The 17,859-nt window shown below is 41.8% G+C and overlaps 1 protein-coding gene across 3 annotated transcripts in view; it reads right to left on the reverse strand.

Annotated features, from left to right (window-relative positions):
* Positions 1–17,859, reverse strand: part of GLIS1 (GLIS family zinc finger 1) — a 282,680-nt gene that overhangs the window by 129,456 nt on the left and 135,365 nt on the right. For all 3 annotated transcript variants that reach the window (XM_075002724.1, XM_075002723.1, XM_075002722.1), the window contains exon 3: positions 8,333–8,531. In XM_075002724.1, coding sequence (XP_074858825.1) covers positions 8,333–8,531 — 199 coding nt within the window. The remainder of the gene's footprint in view (positions 1–8,332; positions 8,532–17,859) is intronic.

Consider the following 17,859-nt stretch of genomic DNA (forward strand, 5'->3'; position numbering starts at 1 on the left):
GCCCCCAAGCAGTGCAGGTCTGCAGCATCTTGCCCCACTGCGGAGCCACCTCTCTGGCCCTGGTTTGCTGAAGCCCCTGCAGACAGATTTTCTGAGCCCTGGAGCACAAGGCATTCTTAGGGCTTAACCCCTTCCTGCCCACACTTCAGCCAGGAAGTGGCTGGGTTATATTGGTGGCGGCAGCAGTCTGGAGATGTTAGCTGCCTTGCCACACTGGGCAGGCAGGTAGGCAGGCAGGGACAAGCTGCTTCTGGCCACAGAGGCACAGAATAGGGACAGGGGCGGTGAGAGGGACAAGAGAACCTCTCAAATACACAGGTCAGGTCATCCCTACTCTCTACACTCACCTCCTTGCAGGTGGAAGCAGCTCCCCTCCCTCCCAGCACTGAAAAGCTGCTGCTGGTTGTGTTCTGATGTGAACCCTGCCAGAAATCTGGGGTGGGGCCTGTGCCCCTGCATGGCCCCCCTGTGGCCTCAACAAACCAAAGGTGCCAAGAGAGGTGAGTCCGCCCCGGGGTACCAAGCAGGCATGCAAGACAGCACTGGGCAGGGAAGACTGGATCAGTTCAGGCTGTCAGCCCTATCTCGTGTGTATGTGTTCTCCCCACGCAAACTTTAAGGTAAGAAAGGAAATACGACGACTTCAGCTACTCCGTATTTCTTTGTAACGGGGCTCAGTCAACCTGATGTTAACATGAACATTTGTACTGCATAAATCGGATTGGTCGCATTGAACTCACTTGAGTGTGAGTAATTTATTTTACCAGGTGTCCCTTATTCAGTATAGGGAAATAGGGCCACTCTACAAAAGCTTTACTAAAAAGTTGAAATATATCACATTAGTGCTTCCTCCAACACACAAGGCCTATTAGCTTGTCAAAGAAGGATGCTAGGTTGGTTTGACAAAATCTGTGTGACAAATTCATGCTGTCACCTTCTTATCTTCTAGGTACTTACAAACTGATTGTGATGATTATTTGCATCATTATCTTTCCAGGTATCAAAGTTAAGCTGACCAGTTGACAATTCCCTGGGCTGTTTATATATATATATATATATATATATATATATATATATATACATACATACATACACACACACATATTTATAAAATATATACATATTTTATAAATATGTACCATTTTGCCCTTTTTCAGGCCTCTGGGATCTCTTCTGTCTTCCATTGGTTCTCAGAGACAATGGTTAATGGTTCAGAGATATCCACAGCCAGTTCCTTAAGTATTCTAGGATGTATTTCATCGGGCCCTGCCAACTAGAAGACATCAAATTTATCTGAATAATTCTGAACTGGTTCTTTACCGATTACATCCTCCAATCCTATCATATTTCTCCTGGTGTTCCCTCTGCTTGGATACATCTTCACTTCTGGAAAGATCAACCCTAACATGAGCAATCTTCTGGAGTTCGACTTACAACACCTAGTAAGGACATGCTAAATTGAACTTACAGGGCACCTGTGTCAGTGCTGGTACTTCTGCCCCTTGTTAGGGGCAAGGGAAATTGATGAGAGTGAACGCTCCCATTGACCCCCCTTAGTGCAGATGGCATGGAAGCCTGAATTAAGGCACATGGAGACCAGCTATGTACTTAACATAGCTGGAATTGCATACCTTAATTCAACATTCTGCTCTGGTGTAGACCTAGCCCCTGTCCTCTATTCTAACCTGTCTGGTGCAAAACATTTGATGCTTTGGCCATTGCTGTGTTTTCTGTTACTTCCTCTCCTGTCCTGCTCTTCATTTTACCCCTTTTGGCTCCAGTTAGTTCAGTCTTCTTTTGTGACTTGGTCTTCCCAGTTTTGTCCCTAAAATGCAGGTTTGGCCATTGTGTGTGTTCATCCTTTGTGATTGGACCTAGTTTCCACTTTTTGTGTGGCTCTTTTTTGAGTTTCAGTTTGTTGGAGATCTGGTTAAGCCAGAGTCCTCTCTAACCATGCTGTGTATCTTTCCCATGCATTGGGCTAGTCTCCTTTTGTGACCTTAGTAATGGCATCAATGCACAGAACACACAGGGTTGGTCCTGCAGCACATGAGCATTGATCCCAAGAGGTACGGCGCTTCCAACCCTTCCAGTGAAATCTGCAGGCATTTCCAGTCCTCTGCTTTACTCTGAATCAGGACTGCAGTTACTATGATGAAGACAGTTGCATCACAGGGAGTATGAAATGCATAGAGTGAAAAAAAAGAGTGTGATTACAAAAAAAGGAAGCACTAGGGTGAATGACTTCAATCCAGAAAGAGTGAATTCATACTCCGCACGCATTCAGCTTTGTGTTACAATGGCCCTGCTTATGCAAAGATAAATATTGGCTACTAATGAAGATTGCAGACCAGATTTCTTCATGAGAATGATGCTTTCTAGCTCTCTGCATCATGTTGTATTCATTATACCCTTACAAGTTAGTGAACATAGCTGTAGGAAGCTGCATGATTTTCATTTCCTGACTTTTTCAACCTTAAAGTTGAATTAATGTACATTCTTTTGTGTTTACTATAGTTTTATCATCCTCCTTCTAAGATAAACTCTGCCTCTACCTCTGAAGCCACTGTGGAACCCAAACTGCAGCAGAATTGGTGCAGTTCTCTGAGCATGCATGGGTGGAACAGGATTCATGGAGACCACCCTTTTAAATTATTTATCATTAGTAGTGTGATAGAGTCAAGAGGCAGAAGTCAGGGATCAGGGAGCCCCATTGTGGTAGGTACTGTAACAACAAATAAAAAAAAACAGTCCCTGCCCAGAGATCGCACAGCCCAGGGACTATGGCCTGAAGCAAATATGAATGTAACAAATAAAAGAGGGTGACAGGATGAAAGTATAGTAAAATGAACACAATACAGTTGTGCCAATAAGCAGGGGAAAGAGGCAGGGGCAGAGCTGGGTTTGATAAGGGGATATGCAGTAAGTATTGGAGGCTGTGGTACATTTTGGAGCTGGAGGGATTCCCACTGATCTGCCCAGCAGCGTACCTATGGGTTTGGACACATTTTTAAACCTTCACTCTAAGCAACAACCCAATTGCAAAGGATGCTACAGAACACTGCACCAGGAAGGAAGGCAGGACTTTATCCTGTATATTACAGTCCCGTGAAGTCATACTTCAAAAGAGACTTCCATGTAATAATTGAAGCCAGAGAGCAAGGACAGTAGCGCTATGCCAGACGTGTTTTAGTTTAAAAACAGCCTCAGAGTAAAATAGCACCATAGTAAAGCTGAAGATTTTGGCTAAACAAATGTACACGACTTTAATCTCCCTTGTAAGCAAATCTTTTGTGACTACTGACAGCTTTAAGGAACTGAAGGATACTGTTCCGCTATTCAACTAGAGGCCCTTGGCAACACTTGCTCTTTGGCTTCTCTGCTGCCTTCCCTGTTTGTCACAGAGAAACGCCCCCCTCCCCCACAGTATGTGGGAAGAGTTTTCCATGTCTGATAATGGATTATCTGATGAACGGACAGCATTAGTTGTACACGGGGGCCATGAAGATATTATAACTTTTCCAGTATAATACACGCATCTCATATTTATAAATACTATAGTGAAAATTGCATTGCATAACTTAAAAGCTAATAACTGAGCTAGGGATGGAAGAGAACAGGAGGTATTACCCATGGATTAGTGCAATCATCACTGGAACAGAGAGAAACATAACATGGGTAAGGGATGCCGAAGGATAATGAAATTCAGCATGTTGAGAAAAAACAGCAGAAGCCAATTGTGACACTGAATTCCCAGCAGGCTTTTGAGCTCATTTTGGAGGTGTTGCTTGTTTGTGTTTTCTGTATGGTTGTGTACACTGGTCATTGAAAGATTAACCCAGAATCCTCCTTGGAATTTGCATTTTCCCTTATTTATGCTTTGGATATCAGAGCTGGTCAAAATGACCAGTGCAAAGTACAGTCAGTGCTGTCCATGGTACGCTTTGTTATAGGCATTCCCGCCCTCTTTTGTTCAGGCATCGTCCAATAAACGGCTCAGTCCTGAAAGATACAGAGTGCTCCCATTGACTTCACTGAAAGCCAGAGCACTCAGCATGATGCAATTTGAGCTCTTACAGTTTTAACCCTTGCGGGGAAGGGCTTTGTCTTCTTGTATTCGTCTGTAAAGAACTACAGCTATGGCACTGCATCAATAATAAATAGTAATCATAATAAATGCTGCCCACCTTCACTTTCATACAAAGCAGCAACTTTGACTCCATACAGTCTATTAGGAAAGACAAGTGCATTCACTGTCCTAGAATTTAGTTACTTGGGTTTGTGATGCTTACAGAGCCACTGATTTTTGTATGTTACCATTCTCTGTGTCTGACTGTCCCCCTTTATTCTATTATGTAGAGACAGTCTGGTTTGGCCAATGTGCATGGCAGAGGGGCACCACTGGCACATATCACATTAGTGTTGTTTCTGTTATGAGGTGTGTGGCTGGTGGTGGCTGTGTGTCTTAGGTTGGGGGCTGGTCCAGCTTTCATCCAGAACTCATCACGATTCATTGTCTAGAGCCAAACCCTAAGACACAACCAGATTTGCTCCAGTCCCTCACAGAGAGGCAAACGCCTACAGGATCTCTATCAAGCAGTCTTAAAACTACAATACCCTTCCGACGAAGTGAAGAAAGATTGACAGAGCCAGGCTGTTACCCAGAAATCACTTACTACAGCACAGCTCCAACAAAGAAAGCAACAGAATGCCCCTGGCCATTATATACAGCCCCCAGCTAAAACCTCTCCAATATATCAAGGATTTACAATCTATCTTGGATGATGATCCCTCACTCTCACACAGCTGGAGAGGCAGGTCAATCCTCCCACGCAGAGAGCCCCCCCGCCTAACCTGACACATACTCAGGACCAACCACACAACAACAGAAACACTGACCCAGGAACCAATCCCTGCTCTGTCCACACATCTGCACCATATGATCTAATCACAACAAACACACCATCAAAGGCTCATTCACCTGCACATCTACTAATGTGCTAGATGCCATCACGTGCCAGCAACGTCCCTCTGTTGTGTACATTGGCCAGGCTGGACTGTCTCTATGCAACTGAATAAATGGACACAAATCAGATATCAAGAATGAAAACATACACAAATGAGTGGGACAAAATTCTAACGTCCCTGGAGACAAAATTACAGACTTCAAAACTGCCAAACTTGAGCCAAAAAAAAAAAAAAAATCCACAAAAAAAAAAACAAAAACCCCACCAACCCCTTTAAAACAGGCTGCAATGTGAAAATGCTGAGCAAAAATTTGATGCAACCAGAATGGGTCTGAACAGGAACTGGGAATAGCTCTCTCATTACAATAAGTATTTTTCCACTTTAAGTATTGTTCCTTTCTGATCCACATCTTCTCTGACTGATCGAGCTCTGATGTAAAACTCCCATCTCTGTATCCCTGCTATCTATTTTTCTTTCGCTTCGTGCATCTGAGGAAGCAAACGGCAACTCACAAAAGCTTATGCCATAATAAAACTGTTAGTCTTTAAAGTGCCACTGGACGCCTCGGTTTTTTTGACAAAACAGACTAACACAGTTACCCCTGAAACCAGAGAACAAGAAGAATGATAGGCCATATTAACAAACAGCCCATGAAGCTAAGGCAAGCAACCACAATGTTCCTCAAGATGCTCTCCAAACTCTTCTGAACAGTTACCCTGGAAATTGTGAAATATACCAATTTTAGGATATGTTGTAAAACAAAAAAAATTACCTCAATCACCTGCTGCTTTTTTGTAACAGCAGCCTTCTCGGATTCTGTTTCATACAATACTCTATGTTGTTCTGGGAATCCTCCCTCAGACTGAGATGGAAGCAGTTCATATTTCTGAGTGTGGTATTGTGATCCCCAGTATACAGGAATCTGTCATTTCCTCATTATGGATTTTACAAAAAGCTTCGAAAAGATCTAAGCAGGGTCCTCTCTGTCTCCTTTTGTTTGCTCAAGCCCTAATTATCTTTGTTTCATAATTGTCCTCAATGACAGAATAAAAACAGCCTGATAATTGCAAGCACCACACAAGACATAAAAGGTCTGGGACAGAGCTGAGTTAAATGCAGCAGAAGCATAAAAGTTTTCATACCAACAGCAGAATATGTTCGCTATTTGGCATGGAAATGATCTGCTTTTTATCCTTAAAGTTCTCTCTGCTTGCTTGTCACGTTGATGTGCATTTTGTTCTTGAAAATCCAGATATCATTGTCTCATTAGTAAAAGAAAAAGGGAAAACAATGCATAAATATGTATCATAAAATCAGAAACAGCCAGATTTCCATGACTAAGTTACAGAGTCAACATTTCCTCTTGCGGGGTCTATGGAAATTTGGGTTTGATGGTTCGAGGCAGAAAGCTCCAATTATTCCAAATATTTAAGATAAAGCCTGCAACTTTATTGAGTTTTTTATTTCTGCATCTCTTTAAAAAGGTCAAGATCATTCCATCTCATAAGCTTTGCCAAAAAGTATTGTAATTAAAATAGATGGACAGATTTTAATTCATAGCAGGCTTCTATTCACAATGGATGTCTGTTTAGGGTATTTTTTGAAAATCTGGTAATGTTAAATTTGTAACAACACCACAAAAAATAATAGAGTTCTACATTTTCATATGATTAATTTATAGCAAATGTTTAACTACAGATCTGCCATGAACAGAATCTAAGAACTGTGCATATATCAAAACCAGAGCCTGGATTTGTACATTATAGCCTAAAAAGCAAATAACAAGGATATAATGCTCTATGGGAATTTTAGCTCATTCTGTTAAAGAGAGTGGTAAATGTTTCTTGGAGGTTTAACAGTGACATGCTAGCCTGCCCTAGGGAAGACTTCAATTTGGGAGTGTCTATCATGCTTTGTTCCCCTTGCTGGAACTTGAAAGTACAGAAGACCCCGAGATACACAAACTTGAGTTGTGCATGTCCCTGGTTTACACAACCTAGTGCCCAGGTGCCATCTCCCTGCCACAAAGAGGACTGGAGAAACTGACCAGCACTGCTGGTTTGGTCAGTTTCCCAGCTCCTGGTAGGGGTGGCAGCTGACTCAGCTGCTGCCATTAAGAGGTGAGGTTTCACCACTCCTGTCAGTAGCAGCAGCTGAGACATCACCGACAGGAGAAGCTGCTACGCCTGATAGGAGCGGAGAAACCACTGTTGTCAGAGGCGGCAGCCTGATGCTCACTGCCCCAACAGGAACAGTGAGAGTCAGGCTGTTGCCCCCGAAAAGAGCAGTTTCTCTGTTCCTGTCAGGGGTGGCATCCTCCCTGCTCCCATAAGGGGTGGTGAGAGGCAGGCTGCCGCCACTGATAGGAGCAGGGAAACTGACCAGCGTTGTTGTGCTGGTCAGTTACCTGTCTCCATCAAGTGGCGGGGAACTGGGAACCAGGTGGCTGCTGGTCAGTTTCCTGTCTCTGTAAGCAGAGAGGAGCAGGGAGTCAGGCTGCCACCTGGTTTCCAGCTCCCCTCCACTCGCTGGAGCCAGGAAACTGACCAGGTCTGCTGCCCTGATCAGTCTCCCCACTCCTGTCAGGGGTGGCAGCCTTCCCCTTGCTGTCAGAGGCAGCAGGATCAGGCTGCTGCCCCTGACAGGACTGGGGAAACTTGTCAGGGGTGGCAGCCTCCCCACTCCTGTCAGGGGCGGCAGCCAAGAATCAGACTGCCGCCCTGAAAAGGGTGGGGAAACTGACCAGCGCGTCAGCACTCGTCAGTTTCCCCTGTCCTGTGAGTAGAGGGCAGCCATCCTAGAGCCAGGCTCTTTGCTGCCCGCCTCTCAGAGCAGAACACAACCCCCGCGTTAGTCAGGGATCCACTGTATGATGGGTGGTGAGGAAGAAGAGGCATTTTCCTTTCCATTTAAGTCAATGGGAATCCATCATTCCTTTCTGTGGCTTCTGCGATTACACTCACGGAGGAGATACAGAGTTAAACTCCACATGCAAAGGGTGCTGCTGCCTTTCAAGTGAACACCTTGAGGTAGGATGACGATGAAGCTGGCATGCATCTGCTCAGAAAGGCGAACCCTCAGGCACAGCAGTTAGATACCAACCACAACTGTTGCTAAGGGGTAATGGAATTGGTTGGTGGGAAGGGGAGATTAAACGGTTGCTCCCGAAGGAATGACAAGGTGAGGAAAAAGAGATCTCCCAAACCTGACATTCTCATGAGACCACTCAAGGCCCAGTGAGGGTAGACCCTACACATCCAAATCCTGAAAGATTGCTACTGGAGGAAAAAAAAAAGAAAAAATTAGAGCAGGAAGGGCTTCAAAAGGCACAGGCACATAAAGCAACAAAAAACAGGAACAATACCTTGTATCAGAGTGTGTTAAGTTCAGCTGACTGACATGTAGTAATCTCTCACGAGATAACGGGTGGTCTCGGGTAAGTGGATTTCCTGCGTGGATGAGCAGACTCTGTCTACAAACAGGTACTGAGCTATTTGTCATCTCCATGTCCATGATGTTCTTCTTCTCGGAGATCAAATTACAGTGGCTGTATCCGCCATTTGCTGTTAAATAAATTTTTAAAAAATAAGAGAAAAAATAGCCATGAGCTGCAACTCAAGGATGTTGCTATATCAGTTATTCTCGGCTGTTCCCACTTTTGGTTCCTCTCATGGAATCTTTGTTAACTGCTTTATCATTCTAATTATAATTATTTAACTGTAGCAGTATAATTACAACTTTTCTGTACAGACATGCATACCTAGCCAAAGTTTCTTGTACCTGGACGCTGTGAGATATGCAGGACCAGGGCATTAATAAGGAGATTTCTAGTTTATTTTCTAATGAAAAATTAGAAAATAAATCATTATTTTCATGTGTTTGAACCTGTTCATATTTTCAGAATAAGCTATTATTTTCTTCTATATTCTTATTTTGCTAATGTTAGATCTGGCACATTAATATTCAGTCTTATACCAAAAGACGAGAGAAATGGACAAAGGTACAGTAACCATTTTAAGAAAAAGAAATCGGGATATATTTTCAGCTCTATTCAAGGACATTAGATACATAGATCCAAAAAGGATATGTGTGCTTAAAAACAGGCGGCAATAAACTGCCTAGGACTTAGATCCTGAGCATGAAAGCACCAACACAAATGCTTAAATTTAAGTATATGAGTAATTCCATTGATTTTAATGGGAGCACTAATGAGCTAAAAGTTAAGCCTGGAAGAAAACATTGCAGAATAGGAGGGGCCTTAAATTGCTAGATAAAAGTCACTATAGATACTCACCATGATATGATTATTGCACACAGGCCATGCCTTTAAATACTGGGTCAGATCAATCGTCCAGCTAGCTCAGATACTTCAAAGGAATTGAACTGAACAGGACAATTATCAACAGATCCATACCCTGTTCCCAGTTCCAGCTTCTGGCAGTCAGAGATTCAGGCGTACCCTGATTATAGCACTGCACCCCCACCATATTGGTTACCAGCCATTGATGGACATGTCCTCATAAACATATCTAACTTAGCTGTGAATCAAGTTATACTTTTGGCTTTTGTACTATTCCATAGCAACAAGTTCCACAAGTGGAATACGCATTGTGTGAAGTACTTCCTGATGTTTATTTTATACTTGCTGCTATGACTTTGTGTGGGTGATGTGTGTCATGGAATAGGATAAATAACACTTCCATTTTCACTCTCTCTATACGATTCATGATTTCACAGGTATCGATCATATTTGGCCCATTAGTAGTCTCTTTTTCTAAGCTGAACAGTCCCAGGCTTTTTCTCTTTTCATTTCAATATCCTAGACATTTTTGTTGTCTCTCTCTATACTTTTTCCAGATCTAACAGATCTTTTCTGAGATGGGCCAAGCTAGAACTGCGCACCACATTCAAGTTGTGGGAATATCAATTTATACAGAGGTATTATGATACTTTCTGTTTTATCCTCTCCCCATTTCCAGTGGTTCCTAACATTCTGTTCACTTTTTTTGACTGTTGCTACAAACTGAGAAGCTGTTTTTGAGAACTATCCACATTGATTCCAAGATCTCTTTCCTGAGCGGGACTATACAATTCAGAACAAATATTTTGAATGTCTAGTTGGGATTATGTTTTCTTTTCATTTATCAACACAACTTAATCTTCCATTTCTTACCCCGTCACTGTTTTGTGAGATCCCTTTGTGACGCTTCATCGTCAGCTTTCAATTTAGCTATCTTGAATAGTTTTTTTTAATATCTGCAAACTTTGCCAGCTCAGTTTAGCCCCTTTTCTGAGTCATTTAAGAATATATTGAACAGCACTGGCTCCAGTACAGATCTTTGTGGACCCCAGTATTTTCCTCCACCCACTGTGAAAACTGCATGGTTCCTACCCTTTGCTTCCCGTCTGTTAGCCCGTTACTGATCCATGGGAGAACTTCTTTTATCCTATGACTGCTTACTTTCCTTAAAAGCCTTTGGTGAGGGACCTCATCAAAAGATTTCTGAAAGTTCAAGTACACTATCCCCTTGTCCAAATACTTATCGACACCCCTCAAAGATTGGTAAGGCATGATTTCCCTTTACAAAAATCATGTCAACTCTTTCCATACATATTGTGTTCATCTGTAAGTAAGAAAAACCCGCTCTTTTGCTCTGGTTCACTCAGCTTGCCTGGTATGAAAGTTAGATTTATTGACCTGTAATTGCCAGGATTGTGTGTGAAATGTTTTATAAAAACTGATGTTACATTAGCTATCTACCAATAATCTGGTACAAAGGTTGATTTAAGCAACAAATTACATATCATAGTTAGCAGTTCTGCAATTTCGTATAGGAATTCTTCCACAACTCTTGGGTGAGTACATCTGATCCTGGTGATTTATTACTGTTTAATATATAAATTTGTTTCAAAACCTCCTCTACTGACACTTCTATATGGAACTATTCCTCAGATTTGTCACCTAAAAAGAATGGCTCCCACAGGAACCATGTCTATCAGCAGCATCCAATACACTGTCTGTTTGCCTTATATGGTGAACTGGGCAGTGTGATCTGTTATATGAGGCCAGATAGCACAACTCGGGTGGAGTGGCTTGGGCTGGGCAGCTCAGCATGGTGTGGGGCAGGGTGGCTCTGACAGCTTGGCTCTCGGGGCTTGGCAGCACAGCTCTCTGGGGTTTGGGTGGCGCGGCTCTGAGCTGGGTGGCTCTGGCAAATCACCAGGGGTGGGACGTAGGGTGCCTGGCTGCAGGGGGGAGAGGCAGTGACAGGGGGAAATAGGGTGTCTGGCTGTGGGGCGAGGAGGAGGGTGCCTGGCAGGGAGGCATGAGGCAATCACTTCAATTAACTTTGAACACCACAGATGTATATAGTCAAGGAAAAAATTAAAATCTCTCTCTCTCTCTCTCTCACACACACACACACACAAAATAGTAAAGCATTGGTAGGAACTGCAAGTTTTTACCTCAGAAATGAGAACTGCATTTATCTACCTATTTCAGAAAGGTGTTGTGACCATTTCTTTAATTTTTTAATTAACGTTTTGAGATTTTCGATCAAAGGAATGAGAGGCAGCCAAAGCACTCTTAATAGCTCTGACTGCTCTTCATTTATATTCTTCCTCTTAATAAACAAAAATGACAAAAACACTCCATCAGATATTCAGCTACCAATAATTTGCTGTGGACCAGTGTCGTGATCTGCCAAATCATCAGACCAAGCAGGCTCTGGTCATGTTGTGAAGTGTTTGAATGGACTGGCAATAAGGAAATGTCATATGAGTTGTTTCAGCCTGCCTCAATAGAGCTGCATATGGATGAAGCTGTAGTACAGACACTCTCTTAACCCAAAATCAATTCAATTTAAAAGTAAGGGGTGGGGGAAGATCAGACAAAAACACACCAGGAAGAAGTTTGCCGGTCAAAGAATGGATCCTGCAGTCCTTATGCAGGAAAAGTGTCTCTCATGCACATTAGGATCTGCATTAGGATCAGAAAATGCGTTGGCATCACAGTAAAATATTTTAAAACATTTCCTTGTATTAGTCCCACTGACATATGGAAACTGACCCAGTGCAGAGAACGATTGTCAGCAATAGAGCTTCTTGAGCTGGAGCTGAAAATGGTTTGTGCCATTGTAGATGAGAGAGAAACCATTTTCAGTACAGTTACAAAAAGTGTGACTGCAACATGGCTCCACTAAGTCTCAGGGTCTGCCTACACCGTAATTAAGCACCCATAGCTAGCCCTTGCCTGCAGACTGGGGTTTACTGGGTTCAGGCTGAGGGACTATTTAATTGCATTGTAGATATTTGGGTACAGACTGCAGCCTGAGCTCTGGTACCATCCCGCATCTTGCAGTATGGAAATACCCTTGGGCACACATTCTGTAACATGTCCATTTCCCACTGTAGGGTTCTGACTCACAAGGTGAAATAAGTTGCTTCGTTTCATATTTGGCAATTCACACTTCAAAAATGGTACGGCAAAAGAAACGAAATGACCGTAGCGTAAGTGAAGTGACCACTCCTATTAGGTTGGCATATGGATCTGCAACTGTGACCAAAGTTCACATAATGGCCTGATTTCATTTCAGTCCATTTCAGTTTTGGGCAGGAACAGTATATGAATAGCAAATATACACTGTTCCTGAAGTTAAAATACCATCCTCATTTGGGTTATTGCCGATAAGTGAATCATTACATATTAAAACAGTTCTTTCTGGCAAAGAAATACTTGCAGAATTCCCATTCTGCAAACTGAGACATTTGTGTCCGTGTCTGGGTGCATAATCAGGAGCAACCCTACTGAAATGAGTCAGCTTCTTCTCTCTTATACATATACTTTAGTGGAGTTACCTCTGTGCAACCTTTATATACAACTTCTATCATTCTTTCCAACTAACGGATTCCAACGTGCACATTTATGCTATTAGCCTGTCTTGAGATAGTATCAGCAATATTAGGGTGAATAGAAAACAGCTGTTCATGCAGTAATGGTCATTAAGAGTAAATACATGAAGTTCTCCACTTCTTTCCCCCAAAAGACTGGCATTCAGTCATTCATTCATGTCTTTCATTGGGTCAAAACTGTTTAAATGGCTATCATTTCCCTCCAGCTTTTGAGAGCAAAGCTCCACTTAATACAGATGTCTTTCCTTTCCCATGTTTTCAACTGGGCAAGAGCTATGCTAGTGTAACCCACACACCTATGTGTGGTTAACTGTTCCGTGTAGTGGTACCCAGCCGACTTCACAGAGAAAAAGTAAGTGTCCTCTACAGCCTAAGCTGAGAGCCAACAGGCCTAAATTTAGCTCAAGCTATAGCGTGCCTGCACTAAGCTCTAGAGGTCTCAGGTTCAAGTCTACCTCATGGGCAGTTACACTACCATCAAATACAACAGCTGCCCTCATGCTGTCACAAGGTTCAAAGGGGCATGCAGCTGTTTTCAATGGGATGAAGGTTGGGGCTCTTGTGAACACGAGTTGGGATAGTGTCTGGGAAGTCAATAATTAAGGAAGTTAGGTAAATCTTGGAGGTAAACTAGATTTCTTCTGGCCTGGAAGACTCACTCATAACTGGAGTAGTAGTGAAAAGGGATGGTAATGCAAGACTAAAGAGAAGCAAACCTAAGATCTTGAGAGGGGAAGAGGGTTTTAGTTAGCCTGTTTAAAAATACATTTTTGTTTCTTCTGTACACATTTGTGGAGAAACATCAACTTTGCCAAAGATTCAATGCCCTGTTCTTTCTTTGGGGAACATCAGGCTTGACAACTTTCTAGTTATGTTAAAAGTCAAAGATATAAGTCTCTGTAAAAAGTATTTGCCATTCACCTTTAAAACTTCTAAGCTATGCTATCACTAGATCTACAAAAACAAGTCACTTTCCCTTTCTCATGTTACATAAGGCTGAGGCTGTCAAGCTTAAGGAATGATTTTCCTTTTACTTACATCAAGGGTATTATTCCTGTTCACTGAAATGAGAGTTGCTAGCACTAGACAGGGCTGAAAACCTCCCAAGTTTTTTTCAGCTGAAAACTGGGTTTTTGACTCAACTTTGTGTGTGCAAAAGTATCTGCTCCTTAAGGACAATTTTGACTTTTCATCCACCTCCCCCCCAAAAACAGCCAATAACTGTTCTCATGGAACTCCTCCAATGTTCCATTGTAGCTCAGGAAGAAGGAATTCTAGGTACACCAATGGAGATGTAGCCCAGGGACCGTAGAAGAGAATGGAGCACAAGGCATCCAAACTACAACTCTCATGGGGCACCACCACATTAAGGGCATAATCAGGCCTCTTACTAATGTTAATTTGCATACAGTCCTATGCACTGAGTGTTTAACAATACACTTTTTTCCTTGGGAAGGAGTTTCCATGCATGTTCAAAAACAATACCTCCCAGATACAATGGCAAAGCGGGAAATATACCCCTCTTATGAACTACTTGCTAGTCCTGGTTCCTGACATCTTAACTATGGATAATTACTTATTTCACTAACTGAAAGTAAGATGCTGGCTACAGAATATCCATGGAATGTGTTCTTCACATGCAAAATTCTATCTGTTGTCTTTTATGGGTTCCCCCCCCCATTTATACCTAATCAGCAGTAAAAGAAGTTTCTCTTTTTCAGTCTCTGACTGATAGAAGTCTGAAATTCATTAAGGATTTTCTAAACATGCATTTTAACAATTTTATCATATTATCAGAACACAGATACTTGAAGCTTCCATCCAGAATTCAGCAGTACTGAACTGTAGCAATTCATCAGAAAACACTGATATTCATTTGCTTGAAGAGGGAGATTTCCTAGAATAATATTAACACTATTCCCATGTTGTCAAAAACAGATTTCTCCTCCAGTAGCCGTCAAATAACAAAAATCTGTGCCCCGGACCGCACAAAAGAAACTGAGTATTCAAAAGCCAAGCACACATAATTATGCATGTTAGAATTTCAGCCAACCTGTCACATGTTTATCTTCACAAAGTACCCTAAAGATTTGTTAACCTGGGCCCCAAAAAGACTGTCTAATGAACTTAAATTTGGTTCTCTCTGCACAATGGCAACTTTAAAAACACTCCAACCATATGGCAGCTGACACAACAGCAGAGAAGTAATGACATTAAAAAAAATCACCTTCATCCAGTCACAAACTAAAATGAAAGAGAGGAATTGCATCTGAACACAGCTGGCCCGATTCTGCACTCAGTTACACCATCATAGATAAAGTAACTTCACTGCTTTAGTCTCCGTCCACACTACCCCAGAAGATTGATCTGCTCAGGAGTGCTCTTCTGGAGTTCAATTTCATGGGTCTGCTATGGACATGTAAAATCGATCTCTCGGGGGTCACAGTCGACCCCTGTACTCCTCATAATACATGAGGAATAAGGGAGGTTGACAAGGGAGAAACTCTTCTGTTGACCTTCCACAATATAGACAGCCAAGTTAACTGAGTGCAGATACAGAATTCTAGCTACAGCAATTGTGTAACTAAAATGTATCTGTGGTCGACTCACTTTGCCTAGTGTAGATATAGCCTTAAATAGAGTTTGTTCTAATTTATACCACTGTAACTTAGGGTAGATCCTAGCCCTTTGATAACTGACTTTCCTGTACAATCTTATCATATGATTTCAGTGGAGTTCCTATGAGTTTATACCAGCATAAATGAGGCTGTTTGTATGAGTAAGGGCATTTCATATATACAAGAACTGTTCTCATCAATCAGAATAAATCGGGACCAAGTTCTAAATTTCTTCTCCTCACATGAAGTTTATTTAAAAGTGTTCAGAAATAGAATTTCCCGCACTCCCATCCCATCCAATGTAAACCTGCCTGCGCAACCAGAATTCATGTTACAACTAAATGGTGGTAGCTCTTTTCTCTCCCCAGAGAACACCTCACTCTTTATTCATTTGGGCCATGTATATGGAGGTTTCATTCCTGCTGATAGAATTCACCATTATGCCTTCAGCCAGATGGAAGTTAAGTCTCACTGAAAGGATAATACTTAACCACAAACATATGCTTTAGAATGCTTTAGAATTTACCTAATTAAGGCCAATGAACAAATAACTGAAATGACATACAATTTAAATGATTCATTCAAAAGAGATAGGTTTGAAATATTTGCCTAACATGCTTAGATATCCTCAGAGCATTGTGGGTTTTGTGATGACCACTAAACTACATCAACTTGCTTTTTCATGTTGCTTCACTCCTGAATTATGTTTTATTTTTAAATATTTTGCCATCCCTTGATTTTCTGGGATACCCCACCACCACTTATGACATCTCTGAAAACTGGAATGCTATTATGGGCACCTTTACTGGGGCCACATTCTTCTTGTGAAGAACGAAAGGATGTTGGATTATACACTCAGAGGTGAAATGCATCAGTAACAGTGCAACAGATTTGGTCATGTCAGGGTGCCAACACAGCAAAATTTGGTAACCTGGAGGAGGGGTAAAAGGGTACTCCACAGACCACCTGTGTGGCAGAGAAGAGGTCTGCATCAGCTTGGCCTAATTAAAAGTATTCTCAGAAGGGCAGCCATGTTAGTCTGCAGCTTCACAAATAAAAAGCAGTCCTGTAGCACTTTAAAGACAAATTTATTATGTAAATACCTAGTTTGCTAATATCCTACTCTGTTCCTCCAGTGTGTTATCTTCAACTGTTATGATTTTATGGTTTGTTCCAGGTCATTAATAAAAGGGTTAAATAACAGGGCTAAGGAGCCATCTCTGTGGGACCCCATTAGAAACTCCGCCCACTTGCAATTATGTTTTGAGACTTGTCCGTTAGCCAGTTTTAGTCCATGTAGCATGTGCCATTTTAATGTTTTATTGTTCTAGGCTTTTAGTCAAAACATCATGCAGTACCAAACCAAATGCACGACAGAAGTCTATACGCAGAACACCAACACTATCACTTTTCTCAAACTAGTAATCTTATTAAAATATATCAATACTGTAAATATGATAAAAATAAAAGATAAAGGATACCACGTTAGTGATTTATTTCTGTAACTCAGTACAAGAGGACCGGAGAACTCAGAGCAAACTCAAAAATCAAGGGGAAATGGCTGTTGAAATGACTCATACAGCATCAGCCTATTAAAACTTGTGAAAGATAAATATATTCCATGTATATACATGGTCACATCTATGTTTATTATTTCACATTCAAATTATTTTTTTAAATAAAAATATTTGGTTTGCCCTTGTTTGCCCACATTCTGTGGCACTTCTTTTTACAAACTACAAACAGTATGATGAAAAAGTAAAAACAGTGGGACAACATTACTGCAGCAAAGAGAGTGTTTCATTTTACACTGATCCAAACTAAAACAACTTGAAAATATTCCAGTATTTTCTAGTGATCTGTAACCCTTTATTAGTGCTGGCATGACATGAAGTCCAATCTATGCAAACGCAGTAATCATACTTAGTATTTTTTAACCCTCAAAGTGTTTTGCAAACATTAGTTAATTAATTCACAACACCAAAATACCCGTACATGGTAAGTGAGAAAAGCCCAGATTCAGGAAAACACTTACACAATCACTGAAGTTCATCCCTATTCAGAAATGCATTTAGGTCCCAGTGACTTAACACGGGAAAGGGCTTTCCTGAATCTGGGCACAGTTGTCCAATATTTTAAATACAATAAAAGCTGCGTTATCCAGCATTTGGATAACCGTCATTCTCTGTTAACCGACACCTGTCAGGCTGGCGGCAGCAGGGCTAGTGGTCATGGGGCTAGCTGCCTGGCTGAAGGTGATGGAGCAAGGCCAGCTGTCCTGATCCAGTCACTGGCACTTTTAATTATCCTGCAACCCCTGTTCCTCAGTGGTGCTCAAGAATAAAGCTTGTGCTGCACTGGT

This window comes from Carettochelys insculpta, chromosome 9 (genome assembly GCF_033958435.1).
Source record: "Carettochelys insculpta isolate YL-2023 chromosome 9, ASM3395843v1, whole genome shotgun sequence".
NCBI lineage: Eukaryota > Metazoa > Chordata > Testudines > Carettochelyidae > Carettochelys > Carettochelys insculpta.